This window comes from Ictidomys tridecemlineatus, chromosome 11 (genome assembly GCF_052094955.1).
Source record: "Ictidomys tridecemlineatus isolate mIctTri1 chromosome 11, mIctTri1.hap1, whole genome shotgun sequence".
Taxonomy (NCBI): Eukaryota; Metazoa; Chordata; class Mammalia; order Rodentia; family Sciuridae; genus Ictidomys; species Ictidomys tridecemlineatus.
The window spans coordinates 41,283,374-41,311,168 of NC_135487.1; the positions used below are offsets into that span (position 1 = coordinate 41,283,374).

A 27,795-nucleotide genomic window follows, 5' to 3' on the forward strand; every position below is an offset into this window, starting at 1 on the left:
GCTGGTCTGTCCCAGGATCGGAGCAAGAGATCCTGCAACTGCTATGGAGCGCTCTCAGCCTGACGCTGCTGACGACAACGCCATGGACTCGTTCCTGGACAAGTTCCAGAGCCAGCCTTACCGCGGCGGCTTCCACAAGGACCAGTGGGAGGAGGTGGGCGGTCCCGGGGACTCGGCACGTGTACTGGGCCGTCCTCTGGACTCCTGGGGCTCCGCGGTGTCTCCCGCATGCCCAGGTCCCTGTAGCTGCCTGCGGGTGGATGGTTTCTAATTGAGTATTAGCGATTGGGCTTGAGGTTTGAGATCTTCTTAAGCTGTCAGTACTTTCAGGAGTACCGGATTTGCAGTCAGGCCTGTGACGCCGTCACCTACCGGCTCTGACACTGGTTAGTTTACTAAGTTCTCTGAGCCGGTTTCCTCTTTTGGAAAATTGCCCTACCTGTGGCACCAATCACTTAGGGTTAGGGCAAAGATAAAATGAAGCGTCAGGAACATAAGAGCGCTCAATTGATGGTAATTACTACTGCCCTTGTAGAATCCTGTAGAATGTGAGAACTGAAAGAATAGATATCGTTATCCTTCATTCTCATTTTACAAAAAGGATTCAGCCAATCACGATAATTTGCAGATTGTGATGAATAAGAAAATGTTGATGATGAGTCGTGGATTGGCTTTACTGGATAGAAAAAGTTTATTCATGCTGTTCATTATGATTTTAAAATTCAGGAATTTGACAAGATCCCCTTATTTATGAAGAAAGCACCATCAGAAATTGATCCCAAAGAGAATCCTGACTTGGCTTGCCTCCAGTCAATTATTTTTGATGAGGATCGATCTCCAGAAGGTATCTTACGTGACTGGCATTTGTTTTGTATTGAGATAATGTGTGAATCAGAAAGGTTCTGACTGATAAGAAGTAGTTTGCATGAGCTAATTTGTCACTGTTCACACATATTTCTTTGGGTACCTACAGATTGCCAGGCTTTGGGGACATGGGGGTAAATAAGACACAGTTCCTGCCCTCAAAGGTCAGGCTCCAGTGAGAAGCTAAATTGTGCTGAAGAATTAGGACAAATTTGTGTTAAGTGCCAATGTATATACTATAGCTGTAGTGAGTGCTATTGGAACACTGAAGGAGCAGGAGTGGCCTCTCAGTGAATTGGAAATTTGAGCTGAATCTTAACAATTTTGTAGGCTTTGACTAGGGCAAGGAAGGGGATTTGCATCCCAGAGAATAAAATAGTATAAATAAAAGCAGAGGGGCCGGGGATATAGCTCTATTGGTAGAGTGCTTGCCTTGCATACCCAAGGCCCTGTGTTCAATTCTCAGCACCACAAATAAATAAATAAATAAATAAATAAAGTGTAACTCCTCCCATATCCTCAGTAATTAAAAAAAAAAAAATCCTGTTTTCAAAAGCTAGGATAAGTATACTTTTTTTCCCCTTTATACTTCTTTTTCTTTTTTGCTAAGTATTTAGTAATGTACCTTATAAAATATTTGGAATTGAAGCATTAAGTTTTCATGACATTGTTTCTCCATATTGACACTCCTTTTTTTTTTTTTGTGGTACTTGGGATTGAACCCAGAGATGCTTTACCCACTGAGCTCCATCCCCAGTCCTTTTATTTTTTATTTTGAGTTAGGGCTTGCTAAGTTGCTGATGGCTCTACAAAGTTGTTGAGGCAGAGGCCTTGAACTTGGGATCATCCTTGCCTCAACCTTCTGAGTCTCTAGGATTACAGGCATGCCACCCCATACCCCACACAGTGCCTAGTTAATACCCATTTTTTTAAAAGTATTAATTTTTTAGTTGTAGTTGGACACAATATCTTTATTTATTTTTATGTGATGTTGGGGATTGAACCCAGGGCCTCGCCTGTGCTAGGCGAGCGCTCTACCACTGAGCCACAACCACAGCCCATTAATACCCATTTTTATCAGAGCATTACTTTTGAGTTTCCTTTCCCTATTGATTTATTTTTCCTGTTGGTTTCTTCTCTTTGACTTATCATTTATTAAATTAATACATGATTTAAAATCTTCTTAATGGGTCTTTTAAAAAGTGGGAAATAGTGTCTATTTTTCTTCTTTTTTGCAGAACAAGCCAAAACCTATAAAGATGAAGGCAATGACTACTTTAAAGAAAAAGACTATAAGAAAGCTGTGATTTCCTACACTGAAGGATTAAAGAAAAAATGTGCAGATCCTGATTTAAATGCTGTCCTTTATACTAACCGGGCAGCAGCACAGTACCATCTGGGTAATTTATTTCATTATTAAGTGCTTTCTAAAGGAATTACTTATGATAAAAGCCATTAGATGGCTAGAGGAGGTTTTGAGAATGTCAGAGAAAGAGGGGCTGTTCATCCCAGAAACCGAGACTAAGGATCATTTATTCCAATTGAGTTTTGATCTTCTTTGTAGACATGGTGAGAAGGAAATATTTTATAATTTTTACTATCTGAAACAAAAATAAAAGTGACTTAGTTACTTTATAAGGTATTTGATGTATGAATCAGTATGATCTGTGATCTTTAAGCCCCAATGCTTCTGTACTTTCAAAAGTGTTTTTTGGTTTTTTTTCCCCCCTGGCCTTTTATCCTCTTCTCAAGAATGCTGAAGGATTAAAACAGCAGAGCTCTTTAGGTGAGAAAAGCTGTAATCTTAGGGGAAAATTCTCAGTATTTATGGAACTCTTGAAGTAAAAAATATTTCTTGCATGAGGAAGTTTAGAAAATGCTGCTTCTTTGCTGGAGATTTTCAGTATGTATTAACATTTAACACTGAAGAGACTACAACAAAAAACCTTATCCTGGGTTTCTAAAGTGTGTTGTCCCCTTTTCAGATAAAACATTATGCAGGGCTGTTCTGCTAATATGATTTTAGGAAGTGCTGATTATTTAAGTAGTAGTATTGCTGGGGACTAGTTTGGGTCATATTAGGCCCTTGTTTATAATCACAGAGTTTAAAGAGGACCTGGGGGTAACCTCAGGCATTTCTGAGGGTCCAGTAGAAAACAAGTGCTGTAGTCTTGCTGGAATAGTTTTTCCTAACTCATCACCATTTGAACAGTTTATCTCTAAGGCAGGTCTCCCTCAGTCTGTTTCATTAGAAAATTTGAAAAAGTGAAAGTGGTACCGAATTTGAAAGATTATTTAAGCTAGCAAACCCCTTCAGTTTATATAATTTCGTGAGGGTCCTTTTCATTAGTGTCTGAACCTAAACAGGAAACTTGTCTTTAATTTCAGGAAGAATATTTTTTCTTTATTCCTGTCTCAAAATAAAAAATAAAAAGGGTTGGAGGTGTAGCTCAGTTGTTAAATGCCCCTGGGTTCAATACCTGGTACCAAAAAAAAAAAAAAAAAAGGGACAAGTAAGCATTAATCAAGTAGAAGCAGATTGGGACATTCCAGCAAAAGGGAAAAGCAGGAGAAATTCTTGAAAGTCATTGTTGCCAGTGGAATCAAGACAGGAAATTGTGAGGAGGCTGGAGAAATTGGTAGGGTTGGTTGCCACATTGAGCTTGAACTTTGTATAGCTGTCAGCGAAGAGGCATTTAAGGGCTTATTGCAGGTCAGTGGTAGGGTTAAATTTCTATGAATTTGCAGAAGGATTAATTACCTTAGCAGATAATGTGAAGAGGACAGACTTAAAGATTTTTTTTTTTCTTTTTTTGTGGAATTGGAAAATGAACTCAGATCTTTGCACATGTGAGGCCAGTGCTCTACCACTGAGCTATATTCCCAGCCCTTTTTATTTTTTAATTAATTAATTAATTTTTGCTACCAGGTGTTGAACCTAGGAGTGCTTAACCACTGAGCCACATCCTTAGCCCTTTTAAAATACTTTATTTAGAGACAGGGTCTTGCTGAGTTGCTTAGGGCCTTGCTAAGTTGCTGAGTCTGGCTTTGAACTCTTGATCCTTATGTCTCAGCATCCTGAGCCGCTGGGATTACAGGTGTGCACTATCACACCCAGCTTAATTTTTTTAATGTTTAGATATGGTCCCACTTAGTTTTTTTAGGCTGGCCTTGAACTTGTGATCCTCCTGTCTCCTAAGTCTCTGGGGTTATTGGCATGTGCCACCACACCCACCGGATTTAAAGAATTTTGAGAAAGGCAGTGGCAGTGAGGATGAAAAAAAGATGGATTCAATAGAAATTAATTTGATCATAGTGATTTAGCCTGTTGATGTGAAATTGGTGATGAGCTCTTGGTTTTTGGGGAAGATAGTAGTGCCACCACTTGAAACAGGTAGTCTAGAGAAGAGGAAGTTGGTGAGGATGAGGGGTTCAAAATTTACTTTGGGGACTATTTGAGTTTACTTGGAATACTCAATTCACTTGGAGTACCTATGAGATACCAGGTGGAGAAATCTAGAAAGTGGATTGATTGTGTGAAACTTGGGGCACAGGCTTGGACCAGAGATCTGTATTCATAGTCATCAGCATCAATGAGAGGCAGAAACCTAACCTAGAGCGCAGTCTAGGGATGGTATACAGCAAGGGAAAACAAGTGGCTGAGGAAGAAGCTTTGAGGAACTATTTCAGGAAACTGTTGGATGAAGTCGCCAAAAAAGAGGTTAATAAGAAAAAATGAGGAAAATTTGGAAAAAGTTATATTATAGGTATCTGAAGAATTAAAGATGTCAATGTAGCAGAAAAGTTACAAATAGAAGAATGGCTTTTTTTTTCTCATTCCAAGTAGTGATTACAGGTATTTCTGTAAAACTGGCCATGAGCCATATGTCTTGTTTACTTTTTTTTTTTTTTTTTTTTTGTACTAGGGATTGAACTTTGAGACAGGGTCTCATTCAGTTGCTTAGGGCCTCACTAAGTTGCTGAGGCTGGCTTTGAATTCACAATCCTGTTGCCTTAGCCTCTGGAGCCATTGGTATTATAGGTGTGTAACACTGCATCTGACTTGGCTACTCTCGTGAATGGAGTTTTTCCTGCTTTGTACTGCACAGGTTCAGGGGCTATAACTTTATATGAATGGATGTCTGCTTTTGGAATTTAGGACTCTTATCTGCTGATTTAGACGTGAGGTATTTTAGGAACTTTTATTATAAAAGTAATACAAGCATATTGTAACAATGAAAAATACAGAAAGGTTATTATGAAAGAAAATTAAGCCCATCCATAGTTTACATGAACCACTTTGAACATTTGATATGAAGCCTTTTGGTCATATTTATTTATTTAAAATCAGTCTTGGTTTGTGTCACAATTTCTTATACACATAATTTAAATGGGCAAAGTTCTGTAAGGCTTGTTATAAAGGTACAGCCCCTTGACTCTTTTTCCTACTATTTCCTGTTCCCTGGAGGCAAACACTACCAACTATTTTAGCTGTTTCTTTTCTTATGTACCTTCATATAACTAAATAATATGCTGTATTTCTGCTGCTTTGACTTTCCAGTTTGGGGCAATGCCTTTTGATTCCCATTGTGGAAGTGAGTATGTTGTCCCCTCTCATCACTGCCACCCCAGATCCACAAGTATCCTGTTGTTTTGTGCATATACTTATGTGTTTGTTATTTATTGTTTTCATTTATAACTATGTAATTGTTATTCACAACTAAACCATGTTGAGAATTCTGGTCATTTTCTATTTTGGTAATAAAACTTTAAATTTTTAATTTAAGTAATAAGTGTCATAATTATTATGCTTACTTGGTTCCTATTGTACTTATTACTGAGTCAGTGCTGTGCTCTCGCCCTATTTTCTTACTCCCTTCCTCATCAGGTGTTATAACCGTTTACCTGATTGGTGACACCCCTCTGGAGCTTTCTGACCTACTTCAGTATGGACTGGTTGGTTTCTCTGTCTCAGTTACTTCTCATCCTGCCATTATTATTTTTTTCCCCTGGTAGTGGAACAAACCCTGGAACACTCTACCACTGAGCTGCATCTCCAGCCCTTTTTATTTTTTCCTTTGAGACAGGGTCTCACTAAATTGCCAAGGCTAGCCTCAAACTTGTGATCCTTCTGCCTCAGCCTCTCGAGTAGCTGGGATGATAGGTGTGCACCATATACTGTGCCCATTATGTATAAGGCATTTGTATTCATAACTGCTTTCTAGCTTACAGTATTGCTGTTGAGATGTCTAGAACTATTCTGATTCTGGCATTCTGGGTTTTTCTCTTTGGAAGCTTCCAGTATTTTCTTTTTATGCTTGGTGTGCTGAAACATTTTGTGTAAAGTATGATAGTTCTATAGGTGGGGTATTCAGTGGACACTTTCAGTTGGAAACTTGTTTCTAGGACATTTTTTTAAATTATTTTGATACTCTTCTGTTTTCCATTTACTCTTTTTGGAAGTCCTGCTGCTGATGCTTTGGGAACCAATTTGGGGTCTAAGGTTACTGGGGTTCAGTATTTAGATTTCCTTTATTGATTCACCAATGTGCTTGGAGGTTCCAGTCCAGAGGCGCTCTGTTTTATGATCTGTATAGATTAAACCTCTAGTACTTTCCCAGAATTGGAGAGAGATAGATCCCAGAAACACCAGAGGGAAAGGAACGTTGAGAATCTGTTTCTTAGACTTTAACGCACCTTCATTCTTAGTTCTGGAGTTACCTGAGTCTTGAGTACTTTATGATTTCTGCAGTACCATTTGGTAGCCTTTATGCTTTCCCTCTGCTGGCTTAGAATTCATTTTTTTCTAGCCTTATATATCAGTCTTTGTCCTTTTGTTTTCCAGTTTTTAAAATGTGTTCTGTGTTCTTCTCATTCTCTTTGTCTCTGTGGGTTTATGGCTTTGAGGAGTTGGGGAAGATGGTGTAGTTAAATACATGTGTTCTGTCTACTACCTTTAACCAGAAGTCCTTGGTTCTTTTACATATGCATTTTTCCCCAAAGTTGAGATTGTTGTGTTCTTCCAATTTTGTATTTTTAATGTAATTTTATCAGGTAAATAATTTCACCTGTCATTAAAAATTATTTGTGAATATTATTTTAATAACTATATGAAGTTACATCATGTGGACCTACAACTGTTTGCATTATTGTTCTACTATTTTTGAGTGTATAAACTATGTGGAGGTTTTTAAATCATGCAAAAATGAACAAAGTTAGACATAAAGTTTTTTCAGTAATTTAGACTAAAGCAGGATTTGATAAACTGTGGCTCACAGACCATGTCTGACCTTCTGGCTGGTGTGAACTAAAATTGTTTTTTACATTTTTAAAGGATTATTAAAAAAATACAGAGAAGAATATATGACAGACCACATGTGGCCTGCAAAGTCTAAAGTGATTACTATTTGGCCCTTCACAGAAAAATTTGCTGACCCCTGATCTAGAGTTTTAGAAGTGAAATTAATAGGAAATATTAAACCATTAAGTAATACTTATAGTCTAAACTAAAAAGAGTATAACTAGAAATAATGATTATTACAGCTGGGTGCAGTGGCACATGCTGGTAATCCCAGCAGCTCAGGAGGCTGAGGCAGGAGGATCATGAACTCAAAGCCAGACTCAGAAACTTAGTAAGGCCCTAAGCAACTCAGCAAGACCCTGTCTCTAAATAAAATATAAAAAAGGGCTGGGGATGTGGCTCAGTGGTTAAGCACTCCTGGGTTCAATCCCTGGTACCCCCCCAAAAAAAAAATACGGTATTACATTAAGGAATATTTATAATGTAAATCTGCCTCATGCCTTCCTCCTAGTTTGGATAACTGGTGTGTATGTGATTGTAATTTTTTTAAATGCACTTACGTATGTGTGTCTATATGTCTAAATATTTAGTTTGGTTTATTTTACACAAACAGAAATCTGGTATCCACTTGGAGTGGATACCACTACCACTTAAAACAGTATAACACTTATGTCCTACTGTGTCTCTTACAAGCAGATCTGTCTCGCTCTTCTTTTAATGACTGCATAATACTCAATAGTATGAATCCATAAAAATTCATTTAGTCATTACCAAACTAAAAATATGTGAGTTATCTCCAGCTTTTTGCAATTAAAAGTAATGCTGTAATTATTGTGTTTTTACATTTATACAAACTTTTTTGAGCATAATGTTGAGAAGAAATTGTTGGGTCAAAGTAGTTGCACAAAATGCATGCTAATTTGCTAATTTTATCCTGAGAGTGCCCTTTTTCTATATCTACACCAATACTGGATATTATCTATCTGTCTTTACTTATTACCAGTTTCATGTCAGTTTTAGTTTTTTGATAACTAAGAGATGGAACATCTCTTCACTTGCTTACTAGCCATTTATAGTTCTTCTGTGGATTGCCTGATGTTATAAACATTTCTAAGGCTTAAATGAGCACAACTTATATGTTTTCTAAAAATGGCACTCTGATTTATGTTTCTCCAAGATTGTTTTTATCACACAAAATTTTGGAAATGTTTGATCTTAAAACTTGTTCTTTCTTTTACTAAATGGCTTTTTTTTTTTTTTTTGGTAGGTAATTTTCGTTCTGCTCTCAATGATGTGATGGCTGCCAGAAAGCTAAAACCCTGCCACCTCAAAGCCATAGTAAGAGGTAAGTCTTATAGAACTGTAGTATGGTTATCATTATGGAAAAGCTGGTATTCACCTACCAAAAACTGACATTTAAAGCTTTGATGTTAAGGTAGTAGGATACTTTCTAGTGAAGTTATCTTATTTTTGCACTCTTGATATTAAGCTCCTGTTCCTTATTAACAGCACCATGCCACTTTTGAAAGAAAATACTCTAATCCTTTATAAGAATTTGTATAGAAATTGAGACTCCTCTTTTTAAATTTGTATTGAATTAAAGTAATTCCAAAAAGCTACATTCTGATTTTTTTCCAGATTAGCTGATTGAAAGGCAAAATCTTCAAATGCCTTGTTAATTCAATGAAAAGATAAGTTACAGGACATTTGCTGGTAGCTCTGATGCTGAGATGGCCCCAGATTATTTTTTCTCTTGTAGTCCGACCTTTCTATGTAATAATAGTGCTTGTATTTCTTTTATACTTCACTTTTTCTTTGAGAACTTCATAGATGCTTTGCACACTTTTTTCATCACACTTAATCTTCCCTGCATTCTTATGATCAGCTTAAAATGCTTTATTAAGTTATGTTTCTTTAGGTGTTCATGGTTAAGGGATAGTAAGTAGGTCCTTGTCTCTCAGCTGTATAGAAAGAAGTTACTAAATAAAGATTGGCACATAGAAGATAGTCCTGTGGAATTAGCTTTAGGCTAGAAACCCATAATCCTGAATTCAGTTGTTGATTTTTCTGTTATAATGTGACAGTAGGAAGATACTCATTCTGATGTTAGTTTGTTCATCTCTGGAAGATGGAGTTAGGTTCCTTTGACATCTAAGCCTTTATAATTCTGTTATTTTGAAATTCTGTGGAAAGGCTAAAGAGGTTAATTATTAGAGAAAAACACACATGATTGCATTAAAAATTTTAATAGAAGAGGCAACTTAAACTAATGATCATAAGGATCAAAATTAGGAGAGACATAACATCTTTGGTCTGTTACTACCATGATGAATGGCTGAAGCAAACTCTGCTTTCTGTCTTTTTAAAATCATCCGAGATTGGCTTTATTATTTCCATTTGCATATGAGGAACCTGGAGCTTGGTGATATTCAGTCTTTTGTCCTAATGGAATGGTGAATGACAGAGCCAAATCAGTCTGATTCCAGAGCCTTTGCTCTTTGCTAGTAATCCTACTTTTAGAGTGCTTTATACCAGGGAGACTTAGAGGAATTTTGAGCTGAATAGGCACTAGGGCATTTCTGATCTATAATACAAAAAAAAATATTCTTTGGGGAATGAATTTCTCTTCAAGGGGCTGGTTGGTAGCTGGTAGCTGGTATGGGATAGGTATTGTTCAAGGCAGGGCTTATTCATGTATGTCATTCCTAGATCTTAAGGGCCCTGGTTTCTGTAGGTGCCCTGTGCCATCTGGAACTGAAACACTTTGCTGAGGCTGTGAACTGGTGTGATGAGGGGCTGCAGATAGATGCCAAAGAGAAGAAGCTTCTGGAAATAAGGATTAAAGCAGACAAGCTGAAGGTTGGTATCAGCAGACAATTGGCTTTGGCTAATTTGCATTTATCAGATTGCATCTCTCAGGTCATTGTAAAAACCTGGGTGCTGGAGATGTAGCTCAGTGGAAGTGCATGCTTTGCATGTGTGAGGCCCTGGGTTTGATCCTAGCAACACATACACACAAATAAATAAATAAAAATAAAGAAACAAAAGAAAAGAAAAACAGATGGGTGTTGTTGTGCACGCCTATAATCCCAGCGACTTGGGAGGCTAAGGCAGGAAGATCTCAAGTTTAAACCCAGCCTCAGCAATTTAGCGAGGCCCTAAGCAACTCAATAAGGCCCTCAGCAACTCAACAAGACCCTATAATAAAATATAAAAAAGGGCTGAGAATGTGGCTCGGTGATTAAGCAGCCCTGGGTTTAATCCTTGGTACCAAAAACAAAAAAGAAGAAGAAAAGAAAAGAAAAACAAAACCAAAAAATCAGACTCTATTCTTGGAACTCTGTAGAGGACACAAACAAGTAAATTGAGGTAAGCAAGAACATTCAGTATTGTAGTAGTAGTATATGCTAGTGGTATCTATCTTTGCCCTCCTGCTTTTCCTCCTCCTCATTTCCTGACCTATAGTAAGGACTCTGTAAAAAATTGACTTTTGGAGCTAGAGTTGTAGCTCAGTGATAGAGTGCTTGCCCTGGGTTCAATACTCAGCACCACATAAAAATAAAAAATAAAAGGTATTGTGTCCAACCACAACTAAAAAATAAACTATTTTTAAAAAATTGACTTTGAATTGAATATGATTTTAATAAATAGAAAACAACATAAGAGTGCCATACTTATCTGTATAGTGTAGAGCTCTTGAAATAAAGAAGAAAAAAAGGACAAGCTAAATATTTAAACAAAACTTAAGTTTCTAATGCACAACTCCCAGTATTAAGACACCTATTACTTGCTAAAACAATGCCACATTTCTGACACATAACAGCCAAAATGATGATAAAACAGTAATAACAACAGAATACCATTAATACCAAATATACTACCCAATATTTAGATAGTATTTACTATGTATATGTTCCAGGCTCTAGTTTAAAATTTTCACTTATTTAAACTATCTAAACAACATAATACCCCTATGAGGTAGGGGCTGTCACTATAAAGGTAGCTAAAGCACAGAGAGATCAGGAAGTTGCCCAGGTCACACAACTCTGCTGAAGTAGACTTCAGATGCAGGCAGTCTGATTCAGGGCCCAGGCTCTTGGCCACTGTGCAATACTGCCTCATCTGTCTGTTCAGTACAAAGCCAGCATGAAACTTCATGTCTCCTTTTCCTGGCTTAAATATCTCCTCACTGCTTATTCTATGGAATTGGAAATTTTAGTGCCTGGAGAATCTTTAGCTGGTCCTGAAAAAGGAGTCAGAAATCATTCTCATCATTTGAAATATCAGAAAAGATAGATCTCTATGGCCTCACCTGGTTAAGTAAACAGAATTGTAAGCCCAGGTAACTGGGGGTTTCTAACATTTCTAAAAGTATATATACAGGAATGAATGTCCAGAGGGCTCTTGTGGAAGGCTGTGGCCACATCTGTCCATAGAAAACCCAGAGTGGACTTAAGTGAAAGTGTCTTGGTCCTGCAGCAAAGGTACACTTTAGGGGAGATTTCAGTGCCCAAAAGCTTGACATCAGATATAACTGACTTTGTTTACTGAATAACTGAATTATTCTCAAGAATCTTAGTATAAATTGATTCTGGGTTCATTTGTGTTTGGCATATATAAGCACTAGATTTTCTGTGGCTAAGTTAATGCCAGAGAAAGTAGACTTCAAAGCAGTGAGTATTGCTAAAATAAAGTGAGGATTTTTAAAAATGGATCACCTTATGGGAAGATTTAATAATTCTAAATCTGTAGGAACCTAATAACAGAGCTTGAAACTACTTGAAACAAAAATTGACAACCCAAGGAAGGAAAAGACAATTCTACAGATAGATGGAATTGATGATATCCTTCTCTCTCAGTGATTGATAAATCAAGTAGATAAAAAATAAACAAGATGATATCACTGTAAAGAGTTGACTAAAAGATCTACAAAAATTCTCTCCTCCATAAAATCAATGAGAAAACTGGCAAAAAAGGTCAAAATCAACTTTTCTAGAATTCTGGAAATGAACCAAAAGCTTGCAGCAGTCTAGGAAGTATTGCTCAAGAAACATGACTAATGTTCTCTGAACTTTTTAACTATAGAAATATTGATGAAGTTGTGGAAATAACATACAAATGAAGTTCTAACCTTTTTGTCTCTAGGTTTAATTGCTCTGTAAAGGGAAAGCTAGTGGGGAAGATAAGAGGGAATTTCCTGAGTGAAACTCATTCTGTTCCCATGGTACTTGAAAGCAGTTGCACTTGGAGAGTCTTTGTGAGCTCAAAATCTCTGGAGTTCTTTTTGTTTATTGTGCAAGATGGTGACCTGAGAGCCTTGCTAGTAGCTTGTGTGAACTGAGAGCTCCTCTTGGAGAGGATAGGTAAAGGTAGAAAATCAGCTTGATCACGAAAGGACAGCTTCTTGAAGTCTGAAGGACAGAGAATTAGGTGCTTGCCTGGTGTGCTGCTTGCTTTCTTGGTGGTACCTGTGGGTAGAATTAAGTGCTAAACATGACATTTGGAATTTATCACTGAGGAACAAAAAGCAGCAGTTCTAAGACTGATAGCAACTGTTTTCACATAAATGGAAATGGAGTGATTTGACCTCTCTTGTTATATTACCCATTGACTGACTACAGGAAATACAGCATAGCAATCATTTAGTATACTATTCTGTTTTCAGAACTAAAACTACTCAATGTCAAAAAAGAATAAGAAAAAAAAAACATAGCCAAGAATAATAAGCTGTAGTAATAAGCTGGTAACATTTCAACTTGTTTCAGTCCTATCTCTCCCTTCCCAGTTCCCCAGTAGTTGTGAAAGGTGGTAGTCCATAATCATGGTGAAAAAAAGTGGCCTGGTGGCCATCAGAAAAAACAAACAACATTACAATTCCTTCAAAGCCTTATTCCCAAGTTATCATTATTTGACCATCTAGTAGATCTCAAGAAGACCCTGCTTATAGGCTGTCTTTATATGGCCCATCTTGGAGCTCACCCAGTATGGACAACTTTTTCAGATAGGGTATGGTAATAGGGAGATTAAAAGGGAGAACATTCATCAGAAACCATTAGAGGAATTATTTTAAGATTCTACATACCTGCAGCACCAGATAGCATTTAGTACAGATAATGAAGGCTTACTAGAAAGCTTAAAAGTAAAAGCTAGGGATGAGATTCTGAAGGAGCTTTGAAAACCTTCGGTATACCTGGGAATCTAGAAGGTTACATGTATGCCCAGGGTGTTACATATGTGCTTAGAAAAGGACCTGAGAGGAAACTAAACTCTCACCTCTGGCTGACCAAGCAGGAAGTGGCAGCTAAGGTAGAATTGTAAGCTTCTCAAGTAAGTGTGTGTTGAAGGTGTGCTCTGGCATGTGCACAGAGCCTCTAGGCAGCAGCTAGAAGACTTACTGGCTCTGGTATTTGTGGAAATCTGTGCCCAGTTGTTAGCTGACGACCAGATGAGTAGAGATTTTAATAATCACATATGACAGAATACAGACATTTTACAGAATTAGTTGAGGAAAATCAACAAATAGTAACAGCAACAATAACAAATCCAGGAGTGGATGGTCAAATATGAGTTCTAGAGTTGCCACATTATAGTGTCTGTTTGGCTGGCTGGCTTCCTTCCTTCCTTTCTTCCTTCCTTCCTTCCTTCCTTCCTTCCTGGGGATTCCTTTATCTTATTTTTTATTTTGAGACAGGGTCTTACTAAGTTGCTGAGGCTCGCCTTGAATTTGCAATCCTGCCTCAGCCCCTTGAGTTGCTGGATTTACAGGTGTGTGCTAGTGTTTGGTTATTAGCAAAAAATTATAAGACATGCCAAGAAAGAAGAAAGTATGCAGATGGGGAAAAGTCAATGGAAATTGTCCTTGAGGAAGCTCAGACATAGAATTTACTAGACAATGACTGTAAACTATCTACTTTAAATATGTTCTAAGAATAAAAGAAAACAATGTCTAAAGAACTAAAGAAAAGCACAAGAGTAATGTCTTGTCAAATAGTAAATGCCAATGAAAAGAAATTATTTAAAAAGAACCTAATAGTATTTCTGTAGAGAAAAAGAACAGTAACTGAAATGTAAAATTCACTAGAGAAGCTCAACAGTGAATTTGAGCAGGCAGAGAAGAATCTACAAACTTGAAGATAGTTTGAGAATGGGGAAAAAGAAAAAGAAAGATAAAGAAAGACTTAGAGGCCTTTGAGATGCCATGAAGTGCACCAGTGTAGGAATAACCGAGGTTCTAATTGGAGGGGAGAGTGAAAGAAAGACAAAGGAATATTCGAAGAAGTGATGTCCAGAAACTTGTCAAATTTAATGAAAAATAATAATTTGTACATCCAAGAAGCTTAACAAACTCCAAGTAGGATAAATTTAAAATGGCCTATACCTAGACACATCATTATCAAACTGCTGAAGGCAAAGAAAAGAATCTTAAAGCAGCAAGAAAGACTCTCCATGTATAAGCAATCCTCAATAAAATTAACAGCTGATTTCTTACCAGAAACTATGAAAGCCAAATGGCAGTGAGATGACATAGTCAGAGTACAGAAAGAAAAAAAAAAAAAAAGAACCTTAAGAATTCTATATCTAGCAAACCTGTTCTTTAAAAATTAAAAGAGAAGAAGAAGTAAAAGTATTTTTCTTGCAGATGATATGACTTCATGTATAGAAAATCCTAAGGGATTCAGTAAAAATTTCTTGAGACTTACAAGTTGAACAAGCTTGTAGGTTTTTAACATCAAAATACAAAAACCAGTTTTATACATTAGACTTTTAATTAACACTCCAAATGGAATTAAGAAAATAATTTCATTCATATTACCATCAAAAAATAAAATATTTAGGATCAAGTTTAACAAAAGTAGCATAAAACTTATATTTTGAAAAATACCAAACACTGTTGAAAGAAATTAAAGAAGATGTGAATAAATGAAAGATAAACCATTTTTTTCTGGATTGGGTCTTAATAATTGTTAAAATGGCAGTACTTCCCAAATTGGTGTGCCAAGCCATATAATCTTTTATTTTTTAAAATTAGAACATTATAATTATGCACAGATCATACAGTCTTCATCAAAATTCCAACTGGCTTCTTTGCAAAAGTTGACAAGCTGATCATAATATTCATTTAGAAATTCAAGGGACACCGAATAGCCAAAACAGTTTTGGGAAAAAAAAATTAGAAGACTCATACTTCCTAGTTTCAAAATGTACTACAAAGCTATAGCAATCAAGATATTGTAGTACTGGCATAGGACAGACATGTAGATCAGTGTAGTAGAATTGAGAGCTCAGAAATAAATACCATTTGTAGGGAATTGATTTTCAACAAGTGCTGAGAGCCATAGCCAGTAGGAATGACATGGCACTTTTTGCCAGCAAGCCATTGAGATGATAATGATTATGTTAAGATGTGCATTCAATTGGAGATTAGACCCCTGCTGTCCGCCTTGGCCTGCTACTTTGGAGCTCTCTCAGGACTCCCGGAGAGTTCCCATTGGTTGGGGAAGTGCAGTAGGAGGGAATTCCAGAGGAGGGATTTCCTGTTGGTGTGGTGTGTACCGGGAGAAGGCTGCTTGCGTGGCATTTGGAAATAAAGTTTGTTCCTGCTTGAGTGGCTCCTGATTTTGTGCCCAGCCAGACTGTGGCATTTGGTGGCCCGTATGGCTGAGGCAGGATTGCAAGTTCAAGGCCAGCCTTGGCAATTAAATAAGACACCATCTCAAAAAACAAGTCTGGGGATACATCTCAACGCTAGAGCTTTGCCTGGCAGAGCTTTGCCTGGCGTGCTCAAGACCCTGGGTTCCATTCCCAGTAGAGAAAAAATAAAAGAAACCTCAGTGAGATCCCAATTCATTCCTATCTGAATAGTCAAAATTGTATAAAGACTGACAAAATCAAATATTGGTGAATATAGAGCATCTGGACCTTTCATACATTGCCAGTGACACATAAAATAATAAAACCACTTTCGAAGTCAGTATTTTATTTTGGACACTTATCCTGTGACCTAGCAGTTTCACTTCTGTGTGTCTGCCTAAGAGAAATTGAAAGGTGTACACAATAAGACTTATATATAAATGTTCATAGCCTTTTCCTTATATAACAGCCCAGCAACAGGGTTTGTGTCCAACAACAGGAGAATAGATAGGCAGATTATAGTATGTTTATTCAAAGAAATATTATTTAGCAATAAAAGGAAAGAAGCTTATCAATGATGGGTTGGGAGGGGGACTGACTACAAAGAGGCGGAAGGGATGTAGAAATGTTCTCTATCTTGATTGGTCTTTTAGGCACTCAGGTGTATACATTTGTCAAAACTCATTGAACTGTGCCCTTAAAACATGCACATTATATTTCAGCAAAATTATTATTTTTTTAGGTAGTATAAGCCAGATGTGGTGCCATGTACCTGTAGTCCCAATACTCACAAAACTGAGGTGGGAGAATTATTTGAATCCAAGAGTTCAAGACCATCCTGGGCAGCACACTGAGACTCCATTTCAATTAAAAAAAAAATACCAAAGGGGGGTTATAAACAGACAACCAGATAATATGCAACAGAGATCATCTATGGTCTGTGCAGCCTAAAATATTTACTGTCTTGCTTAACAGAAAACATTTGCTGACTCCTACTAATGTGTAGTTCTGAGGATGAAAGCAGAAACAATGGATATTGGGTAGATGAGCAGGAAAAGAAAATCTGAAGTATATTTCTGCTATATTGAGTAGAATGTTGGTGTTTTTCTGTCATGGATTACAATTGTTCAAAAGGCAGAACCTCTGATAGATTCTTATCCTAGTTTTTTCCATTGTGTTATCCTGTACTCCAGCCAAACCAGGGAAGTTGAAATTCCCCATGAGGTGCTCATCTGCCCTGTGTCAGTTCCTATATGGAGACTGCCCTTTCTTCTTTGTCAGTCAGTCTTCCTTGTCTAAGCCTGCTTCCTCAGTTGGGCATGGTCAGTCACTGCCTGTGTTTCATAGCACTTGGTTCACTCCAGCAGACTAACACAGAGCACACCTGTTACACGTGTCTCTTCACTGGTTTGTACCTCTCAGTAGACTGTGAGTTCCTTGAGTATGGGAACTAGATCTTAAACTTCTGCCGATAGCACCTCACACCTTGGTGTGTGCGTTGTGCATGTTTATTGAACTGAATCAGCCCCTGGCAGCCCTCAACATAGGAGCATGGCTTGAACAGAGTCCAGAGAGGCATTCATTCAGGCACAGGCTGCAGGCGGGGGAAGAGGAAGCAAGTTCCCTGGGGCTGATGTATCTGAATTTCATCTCCAGCGAACTGAACAGAGGGATGTGAGGAAAGCAAAGTTGAAAGAAAAGAAGGAGCAGAATCAGAATGAGGCTTTACTCCAAGCCATCAAGGTAAGTTCTCAAACCTTAGGTCCCCCAGTCCTGCAAAATCCACTAATCCTGTGATGCCTGCTGGGGACCTTTCTTACTGGAATGACTGTGTTCATTTTCTTTCTGCTTTGGTGAAGCAGTGTGACAAAGGAGCCCCGGCTCTGGAGTCAGACCCCCCCCCTAGTTGAGTCAGCTCTCCCACTGTGTGAATGTGCTGGTCTCTAACATACTGAGTACTGCTCTGGGTCAAGTGACCTCTCCTTTCATCTTCACCACAGCATCTGAGGGGGGTCTTCTTGTTCCTGTTCTGCTAACTGCTGAAATAGCCTCAGAGAGGTGAAGAAACCTCACACAGCTAATGAGTGTCAGCCAGGGCTTTGCTCTTCATCACTGTGTTATACTACATCCTGAGAAGCTGAATTTTTAGGATGTTGCTCTTTTATCACAACAACATCCTGTCTCCCTTTTCCTCTGTTTCCTGCATTTTGAAATTTATGTACTGTGACTCAAATCTTGCTTGAACCTTGTTAGTGCTGGCTTCATTTCCATAAGATACATAACACCTGTTGAGAGATTGTGGGGTGGGTTTTGATTTGATTTTTTGTTCAGTTAAATTATCCACACATTTAAGGTACATGTTTGACTTTAAGAATTTAACACTTCTAAAATGCCTCCACTTATCTTTATAACAAACAATCTGTTAACGTGTATTAACAAATAGAATATAGTATTCCAGATTTCTCTTCTCATTCACAATGAAAGATTTGGTCATTTTCTCAAATGTAGGATATTGGAATGCTAGACATTTACATACAGACTTTTTTTTTTTTTTAAATTTGATTTTCTCCTTTAGTCCAACCCTGCATCGTAGATTTCAGTATACATGAGAATTATTCTCAATAGAACACAAGCTATACTTTATTTATTTTTTAAACATATTTTTAGTTACAGATGGACACAGTAGTTTTATTTATTTTTATATGGGCTGAGGATCAAACCCAGTGCCTCACACGTGCTAGACAAGTGCTCTACCAGTAAGCTGCAACCCCAATCCTTACTGATGGTTTTAAGCAGGATCAGCAAACTACAGCCATTGGAACACAGCTTTGACTGTTCCTATATTATTTATGGTAGTTCTCACACTACAATAGCAAATTTGGTTAATTTCAACAGAGACTATTTAGCACACATTATCAGATTCTTTAAGAAAGTTTGGTAGTCCCTGTTTTATCAAAAGTAATTCTGATTGCATATGATTTCCCTTCATGTGCTAAACTTATAAACCTCCACACATGTACATAAGAGGTGACCTTTCTATTTAGACCCTTGATTGATCCTCATTTCTTTATCTGACTGTCAAGATAAAGTCTGTATACATTTTTTGTAGTATCCTATGTCCTAGCCAAATTGAAACACTTGACATTTTTGTCCAGGCTACACTCTTGATCTTTTCTTTGTCTTTGCACATGTTATTTCTTGTGGTGGCATATTATTCTAATCTCCTACCCCCATCTTCTCTGCCTTTCAAAGTCATCATTCAGAGCTTAGCATTTTCCAATACTTCCAGCCCCAAGGTGAATTATTCCATTGTCTGCAGTTCCACAATTGTACTTCTTACTTTTTATTGTAATTATTTCCATAGCTGTCTCCCCACTAGACCATAAACAAAGGCTTAAGGGCCGGAGGTGGGGGGAACCATGTCTGCTCCTCTCTGTGACATGGTCCACATGGCAGATACATGGTAGATGCCTAGTGAAAGTGAGTTAAACAAGTGGTGCCTACTGTGCCGGCCAGTCCTCAGGGATCGTGATGATTAATCTTGGGTAGAGCTGGCCCTCTGGGAGCTTACGTTGTTAGGTTTCCCTATTTCAGTGAAATGGATTTCTGTCTTCCCACATAATAAGGGTCTGGTGTGTGCGCGTTTCTGTCTTTAACCCAGGCTAGGAACATCAGGCTCATCTCTGAAGCTGCTGGTGAGGATGAAGATTCAGCCTCAGAAGGTATAGGTGAGATTTTTCTGGATGGACTTAGCTCTGAGAATCCCTATGGAGCCAGGCTGAGTCTAGATGACCAGGGAAGGCTAAGCTGGCCTGTGCTCTTTCTGTACCCGGAGTATGCCCAGTCGGACTTCATCTCTGCTTTCCATGAGGACTCCAGGTAATCACTTGCCCCAAAACCTTCTACTCTGGCTGGCATTCTCTCTCCCTGCTGTCTTTGTAGATAGGACAGGTGGATTTTTGGTTGAGAAGGGAAAAGAATAGTTCAGAGAGTTTCATACAACCTGATTTGATATAACTTCTCTATCCTATAGCTGAGTGAACTTCTGTTAACTAGGTTTTAAAAAAAATTTTTTTTATTTATAGATGGACATAATACCTTTATTTTATTTGTTTATTTTGTATGTGTTGCTGGGGATTGAACCCAGTGCCTCACGCATGCTAGGCCACAGTACCAGTCCAACTAGGTTTTAATGATAGATACAAGTCTCATTGTCATACTACCTGGGCTGGTCAGTGTAACACCATAGTATAGTGTTTGCCAAAGAGTGGCACACCTCTGGTGAAGTGTGAAATCATTTTAGGTAGTACACATAGTAATTTAAGTGTATATTTATTAGAAAAAAAAATAGCACATTTATCTTGTGATTTCATAGGGTTAATGCTTAGAATATGGCTAAATAAGAGAAATGTTTTTAACGCTTGAGTCTGTTTAAATAAATTATGTCATAGATAAGTGATATGCATATACCACATTTTGGGCACTACCGTCAGAATGGATTAAACCTGTTTTGCGTTTTTTACATTCTTTTTGTCTCTGTGAATTGCTGTCCAGGGACTGATGTAGGAAAGTAGATCTTGAGTTTTTGATACCCAGAAAGTATATGTTACATCCTTAGGTTTATTGATCATCTAATGGTGATGTTCAGTGAAATACCCGCTTGGGACTCAGAGCAAAAATACCGCCCTGATAATCTGGAGGTAAGAGAAGTTTTATTTTGTTCCTTTATGAGATTTTATTTTGGGGAGGGGACAAAAGGGGAGAGATTAACTGCTTTTTTAAAAAGTTGTAAGATATATATAACATTTTTAACAGTTTAATCATTTTAGGTACACAGTTCAGTGACATTAAGTAGATGCACAGTGTTTTCCAATATTATCTCCACAACATTTCATAATCCCAAATTGAGATTCTTCACTTATCAATCAATAACTCCCATTCTTCCTTTTCCCCATCCCTGGCAACCACCATTCTTTCCTATTTATGATTGTGACTGCTCTGGGTACCACACATAGTTTGAATTTATAGTGCTTGTTCTTTTGTGTCTGGCTTATTTCACTTAGCTAGTATCTTCAGGGTTCATCCATGTTGTATTATATGTCATATTATTGTATGTGTCATCCTTCCTTTTTAAGGCTGAATAATATCCCATTATTGGGATTAAAAAATATTCAGTTTATAGTAGAAAGAATTTATCTTTTTGTAATCATTTGAAATTAAGATGCCAACTAATGTCCTAAATTCCTGTACTTGTGTATGTGTTTCTTACAAGGACATTTTTCTTCATAATCCCCAAATAGCCACCAAAGTCAGGGATTACATTGGCGGCACACTGCTGCTCTTTGATCCTTGGGCTCCACTCAATGTCCTTCCCAGCCCATGGGGCCTTTCAGAACCATGCTGGGCATTCAGTGATCATATCCTGTAGTCTCCTCTGCATAGAAATGTTCCTCAGACTTTTCTCTAGTTTTCTTAACTCTGTGCAGATTGTAGACCATTTGTGGAGTGCCTGTCTGTGGTTTGTTTCATGTTTCTGTGACTGAATTTGGGTTCTATATATTCAGTTGGACTATCACAGAAATAATGCTGTGTACTCATTGCATCCTATCAGGTGGTACCTGATTTCAGTTTTCCCCCTTACTGAAATTCAGTGATCGCCTGATGGGAAAGGGGTCTGCCAGGCTTCTCTAATATACAGTTATTCTTTCTCCTTTATGATTGATAAGAATTTTATAGGGAGGAATTTTGAAGTGATGTAAAGATCTCATTGTTCCTCAAACCTTCAATATATATTTTTTTAATATTAGTAAATTTATGGTTTATTCTTTTATTTATTTATTTATTTTTTAAAGAGAGAGTGAGAGAGGAGAGAGAGAGAGAATTTTTAATATTTATTTTTTAGTTCTCGGCAGACACAACATCTTTGTTTGTATGTGGTGCTGAGGATCGAACCCGGGCCGCACGCATGCCAGGCGAGCGCACTACCGCTTGAGCTACATCCCCAGCCCTGGTTTATTCTTTTATTCAAATTTTCTTTATAATGTGCTACTCTGATTATTTATTTTATGCTTAATTGTCCTAGATTTGGCCAGTGGGAATATCTTCAAATTTTATCCTTTTGACTTACCTCCATGTTTTAAGCACAAGATGTTCCAAGTTCTGAATGAGTTTTCCTTGCCCTAGCTCTGAAGTCAGTCATTTCACCCCAGGAGCCTTGGTTCTTTCTAGTGGAGAATGCTATTTAGAAGCCCAAAGCTCTGTGCCTTCTCAGTGCCTCCCTGCTAGAGAGCATGTATATGTGTATGTAAAAACATGCGGTATCTCCAGTTCTAACCCTCACTACAGGATTTGTTTTTTCCTTTCTATGTTTGTAAAATGACTTTAGTATTCTTAATATACTTAACTTGTCTAATCATCTCCCCTGCATGTCACTAGCACTGGTTCCTCTCCTCCATGGAATAGTCCTCAGCCTTTCTGTCCTCCTGACTCTTAGGCTGCTGCCCCAGCAGGCTGCCTTCCTCATCCTGTGCAGGATCTGACATCCATCCCTACTTTCACATCCTCCTCATCCTGCTTGGGTTCTTGCTATACAACAGGCCATCCTCTGCTGACTGGTTGCCCTCCTCACCTGCTTTTGTCCTTATTGTCCACTTCAGGTGTCCTACACATGGACATGCTCCTCATCCCACTTAGGCTCTGACCCACCCTGGACAGCCATCTGAGAGGGAAGCCCTTCTCACTTTGCTGAGGCTGCTGGCTCCCAGCAGGGACCCCTCCTCCATTGGTCTAGCTCTGACACCCCTCCCCCTGACTCTCCCACACAGATACCTGCTTAGTTCTTTGCTCTGGGTTACCATGGCTTTCTTCCCACCCCACAGTGGCTCAAGGACTAAATTGTTAGGGAAGAGAAGGTTACATGGGCCTGGGCTTGAGCCTTGGCTTCTCTCTTTACTACTGGTGACATTGAACCTTGGTTCTGTCTTTGGAGAATGGAACTGCTAGCCTTTCTCATGGTGTTGAGGGGAGGACTGAATGCAACACACTTGGTCCTATAGCTGTGGAAAGGGGGCATTCAACCAACAAGGGTTACAATTTCCTTAACTTGTCTCTGGGATGGACCTTAGTATGCCTCTGGCTATTGAAGCTCTTGGTTTCTGACTCTATTCCATTAATCTTATAGGTCTACTTTGAGGATGAGGATGGGGCAGAACTATACCAAGTACCTCCCAAGAGCACCCTGTTGCAGGTGCTGCAGCACCCCAGGTAAGCAAATCTGTGGGTCTGAGTAGACTGGGGAAGATGCTCAGGCACCTCCCCAGGGGTACAGCCAGTTTCTCATTCCTCCACTCAGTGATCACCTTGTACTTTCCTCCCTTCTGCGCTGGCACAAAGCTGTGTGAGACAGCAGCCATATGGGCTGGTCGGGCCCATGAAACCCAGCTGTTTGCCAGACAGCTTGCAAGGTGATGACAGCCACTGCACTACAGCCCTGATGCCCCCAGGCCAGGGCAAGTAAATAGGCTGGTCTCAGATGAGAAAAGCTGCCTGGCTTTTGTACCTGAAGGCAGCAGAACGGAAAAGGCTTTTTTTTTTTTTTTTTTTTTTTTTTAGCATTTATTTACTATTTATTAAGCATTATTTTTTTATTATTAGTTGTTCAAAACATTACATAGCTCTTGACATATCATATTTCATACATTTGATTCAATTGGGTTTCCTAATTTTTCTCTTGTCTCCTGATACTGTCATGTGAAAGAGCATTGGCTTTTGAAGTCAGAAACCTTCATTCACTGACCATGTGACCCTGAGCCCACTATGCCTCCCTGGGGCTCTTCCTTCATCTCTAGAATAGGAACAGTAACTCTCACCTGTGTTTCTCAGGCACTTGAGTACCACTGAGCCAGTAGAAGTAAGAGTGGTCTTATAAACTATGTAGGATAAGCCCTCTGCAATAGGATATCTTTGTCACTAGCGGTAGCAGCAGGTGGGATTTGGCGGTTGTCTCTCATCTGCTTATATGCGAGTGCCCTCAGCATTAGTAAATTGACTATTAGACTGCTTTCTTTAATTTTGAGCAAAGAGAAGGCAGGCAGGTTCTTTTGCGCTTAGGTTAAAGGAGCCCAGTGTTTTGGGGAGAAAGAAAGTGGCTGGGTGTGGTAGAAAATGAGGCTGAAGAGCTAAGTTAGAACCACACATGAAGCATAAACTTGAATGCCTTGTTAAGGCACATCAACTTTATACCCTGGTAGTGTAAGGAGTCACAGAGGTATTTGTTTAAATAAACTGTACATAGTAATGTAGAGGTTTGAAGTGTACTCTTGGGTAAGCCCTGAAGTATGAGGGGATGGGTTGGAAAAAGCTTTAGAACAAATGGGATAGGTGTTGGTGAAGTGCTGACTGAATTGGTAAGGGTCAAGGTCTAGCTGAGCTTGATGCTTCTGATTTGCCTTGGGAGGCAGGTAGGGAAGACTCTCCAAATTTGATTAGTAGTTCTCTTAGTGGTATTTTGCTGTGATCCCAAATCTTCCTTCTAGTTTATGGACAGAATATCAGCTGATCATTTTCTCTGTTGTTAGTAAATTGCCCAGAATTCTTAAGGCCTGAGGTCCACCTTGTACCCCATTTCCAAAAAATAAAGCAGACTGATCCATGGAGGAAAAGCAATTTCATACTTTTAGAAAATGTAAATGGTATTAGGAGTGATACTTAGGCTATCTGGGATGGGTTTCTGGAAGCTCCAGACCCTGAACTGGGTGGAGCCAAGAAACAGACCCCTCTGTCCAGAACCAGACACTGGATGATGCAAACACCCTTAGACCTGGGAGGCCAAGGCCCTGCCCATCTCTCTAACCTGTCTCACTCTATTTACTCTATGTTCCAGCGATAGCTTTATGCTCTGGTAATCTGCACCTCCTGGCTTTTGCTCCCCTACTCCTCAACCCCTTCCCCAAATTAAAGCCATGTTCCGACATGGCATCTTCTAGGGAGCCTTTCCTGGTTCCTCTCCCTGTAGAGGGAATTGTGCCTCCTTGCACTGAGGCTGTATTTCACAAATGCTCCTACAGTTGTGCTTGCTGCCCCCATCTCCCAGGATTGAACCTGAGAGCAAGGGACAATAGTTTTTTACTTTTTTTCCTCTATGTTTTTATATGTTCTTTTTTGAGGGGGGATGGGGGGCGGAGTATGAGGGATTGAACTCAGGGGCACTCAACCACTGAGCCACATCCCCAGCCCTATTTTGTATTTTATTTGGAGACAGGGTCTCACTGAGTTGCTTAGTGCTTTGCTTTTGCTGAGGCTGGCTTTGAATGCATGATCCTCCTGCCTCTGCCTCCTGAGCTGCTGGGATTACAGGTAATCTGCACATCCTGGCTGTATGTTCATTTTTTAATCTGTTTTCAACACAGGGCCTAGGTTGTCCTTGTCACTCACTGACTGCTGAATGAATAAATGAAAATGTTTTATGATTTTATTTATCCACAGATAAGCATTGATGCTGGAAGACTGGCCTAGAGGTTCTGATTAGGTTGTAAGGGGAAGAATGTCATGCTAGTTTTACAGATTTATAAACAGCCAAACAAATAAATTTGCTAAACTTGGGTTTTAATGTTTACTCATATCAAAGGTTCACCTTGAATGCTGTTGGGAAGGGCCATGGATGATTTAAGATCATAATTTAGTTAACCCCCTTTCTTTGTGTGTTTACTGCAGGTACTCTGTAAAAGCCCTGACACCAGCATTTCTGGTCTGTGTAGGATCCTCTTCTTTTTGCAAGAATTATCTCCGGGGGAGACAGGTACACCAGATAAAGTGACTGAACCAGGCTGTGACAGCCAGCTTTCCTGGATCTCCTGCGTCACCTGCCTCTGCCTGGAATTTAGCTCACTTGAATCAGCGGGACACATTCTCGGTCCAGCAGTGTTTTTTTGTCACCCCTGAGACAGTCCTTCCTATCTTCATGCTGGAGGAAGGATGAGCCTCTGACCAAGTACTGAGCTCTGGCTGTTTATCACTCTCCTAGTGGATACAAAACTCTGTGCCTTGGTTGTGATGTCCTTGTAGTGCATCTCAAAGAGACTGTCTGCTGCTGTTACCACAAAAAACTCACTGGCCTATGGAAACCAACTCATGATATGACATGCTTCTGAACCTTTGTGGTGTCAGGCACCTTAGGAAAGAACACTCTTCTAAGTCAGTAAAACCAGCTCTGTGTAGAGTTGTAAGGCCTTAAAGCTAGGATCCTTGGTACCCCTTAGAGGTTTGCCAGTTTCCCTGGTCTTTGCAGTGTGAAAACTCCAGTAGACTTGGACAGTGGTCTCTCAGTTCCTCTCTGGTTTTCACATTTTAGGGTTTTATGCCTTCTTGTTTGTTTGCCTGTTTGTCTTGAGTTGGGGTCCTGCTGTGTTTCCTAGGCTGCTCTCAAACTCCTGAGCTCAAGTGATCCTCCTACCTCAGCCTGCTGACTGCTGGGAACAGGCATGCATCATTATTGCTCCTGGCTAGGCTTTTAGTCCTTTTAAAATAGAAAATCTTTTTGCATCTTGGATCATTGTGATAGGTTATATTTTTGTCTTCAGCTATTTGTTCCCCATGTCCTAGAGGGCTTTGTGTATATTTACTGGTAGCTGTGTTAATTCCTGCAGTGGCCACCCCTTCCCCTGGTGGGAGTGTACTTCTTACTGCTCATGCAAAATGATGTGAGCAAACGGGACCTGTGCTCATCCAGAAGCTTGAAGAGCCGGTACATGGTGGCTTGTGCTCTTTGACTCTTCTGTGAGATCCCAAATAGGGGCATTGCCTTCAGCTTGAGTGACAGAGTGGGAAGGCACAGGGAGCAGAGCCCAAGCAGCCGGCCAGAAGCCATTGATTGTAACATGAATGAGAAATAGATGTTTGAGATTTGGGGTTGTTGGTTACAATAGCAAAGCTGACTAATACTTCATTAAACTGAAACCAGCTGCTGTCCTTCAGATGAGCTAGTTTGGGGTTTGTCTCAAGTGCATCATTGTTTTTGAAAGAGAAATTGGCTGTGGAATATTTACAAAGAACCAGACAGCTTTCCTTCCAGGTGCTGGTTCCTGCCAGGCCAGGATCTTTCCCAAGCCTGGTTTTGGCCACATTTAGGCCATCCTCTCTCACTTAAATCTGTCTCCCTTTGTAAGAACTCAGAGTTTTGGGGAGAGGGCATAACATGTAGTCAGCAACAACCCCTTCAGGCATTGAGGGTTCTTGTAGCAGCTGTCCCTGGCCACCTCACTGTTGTGGAGCACAGTAGGCTCCACTGTGCCCTCTCTTATCTCTGATTAGAGATGCCTGCACAGCCTCCTTCCTAGACACTGTGAGACTGAGATGAAGTGTTGGATGCCACCAAATTGTACATTGAAATGTACCTGAGAAGAGTTCTGTGACTTTTATCCTCAGCACCCAGCCTTCTCCTTCAGCTCCTGGCAGGCTAGGCCATCAGCCAGCTTCTTGCTGTACCTTCTCTTCAGTTTCTACTCCCCTCCAACAGCTGGGGCAGAGGGAAGAGAGGGACTTAGAAGACAGTATTAGACCAGAGGTAGAGCTCAATGGCTACTGCTTTGCTATGAATGTGGGTAGGTTGGGACTGCTGCTTGGAAACTGCTTCACCTGTAAAATGATGGTGACACCAGCTTATTGATGGCACTTCTGTGCGATAGTACATGTAAGTACCTAGCTCAGTGCCTGGCCTGTACTAATTCAGTGGCTCTTCACTTAAGCACACTATATCCAGGGGCACATCTATGCAGACAGGTAGCACTAAACCAGGGAGGGATTCACAACCAAAAGTAAGATTGTCTCCTGGGGGACATAATTACTTTGTGGGTGCTACTGACATTGAGTATAGAGGCCAGGGATGCCTTTAAACACCATATGGTGTACAGGACAGCCCCCACAAGGAATTAGTTGTCAATAATGCTGAGATTGAAAAATGCTGCTCTAAACCAAAAAGATAAAATAAACACTATAAAAGACCA

General features: G+C 39.4%; 1 protein-coding gene across 2 annotated transcripts; it reads left to right on the plus strand.

Moving 5' to 3' along the window:
- The first annotated feature begins 18 nt into the window (after positions 1-18).
- On the plus strand, positions 19-27,795 carry Ttc4 (tetratricopeptide repeat domain 4). Of its 2 annotated transcripts, XM_005326028.5 has the most exons (10): positions 19-154; positions 727-844; positions 2,103-2,264; positions 8,433-8,510; positions 9,900-10,024; positions 17,453-17,539; positions 19,458-19,675; positions 20,415-20,496; positions 22,977-23,059; positions 25,508-27,795. In XM_005326028.5, exons 1-10 carry the CDS (start codon positions 44-46, stop codon positions 25,608-25,610), a joined length of 1,167 nt encoding a protein of 388 aa, XP_005326085.1. In that variant the 5' UTR covers positions 19-43; the 3' UTR covers positions 25,611-27,795. The 2 variants fall into 2 exon arrangements, with proteins under 2 accessions (XP_005326085.1, XP_021582502.1); XM_021726827.3 differs by lacking the exon at positions 17,453-17,539.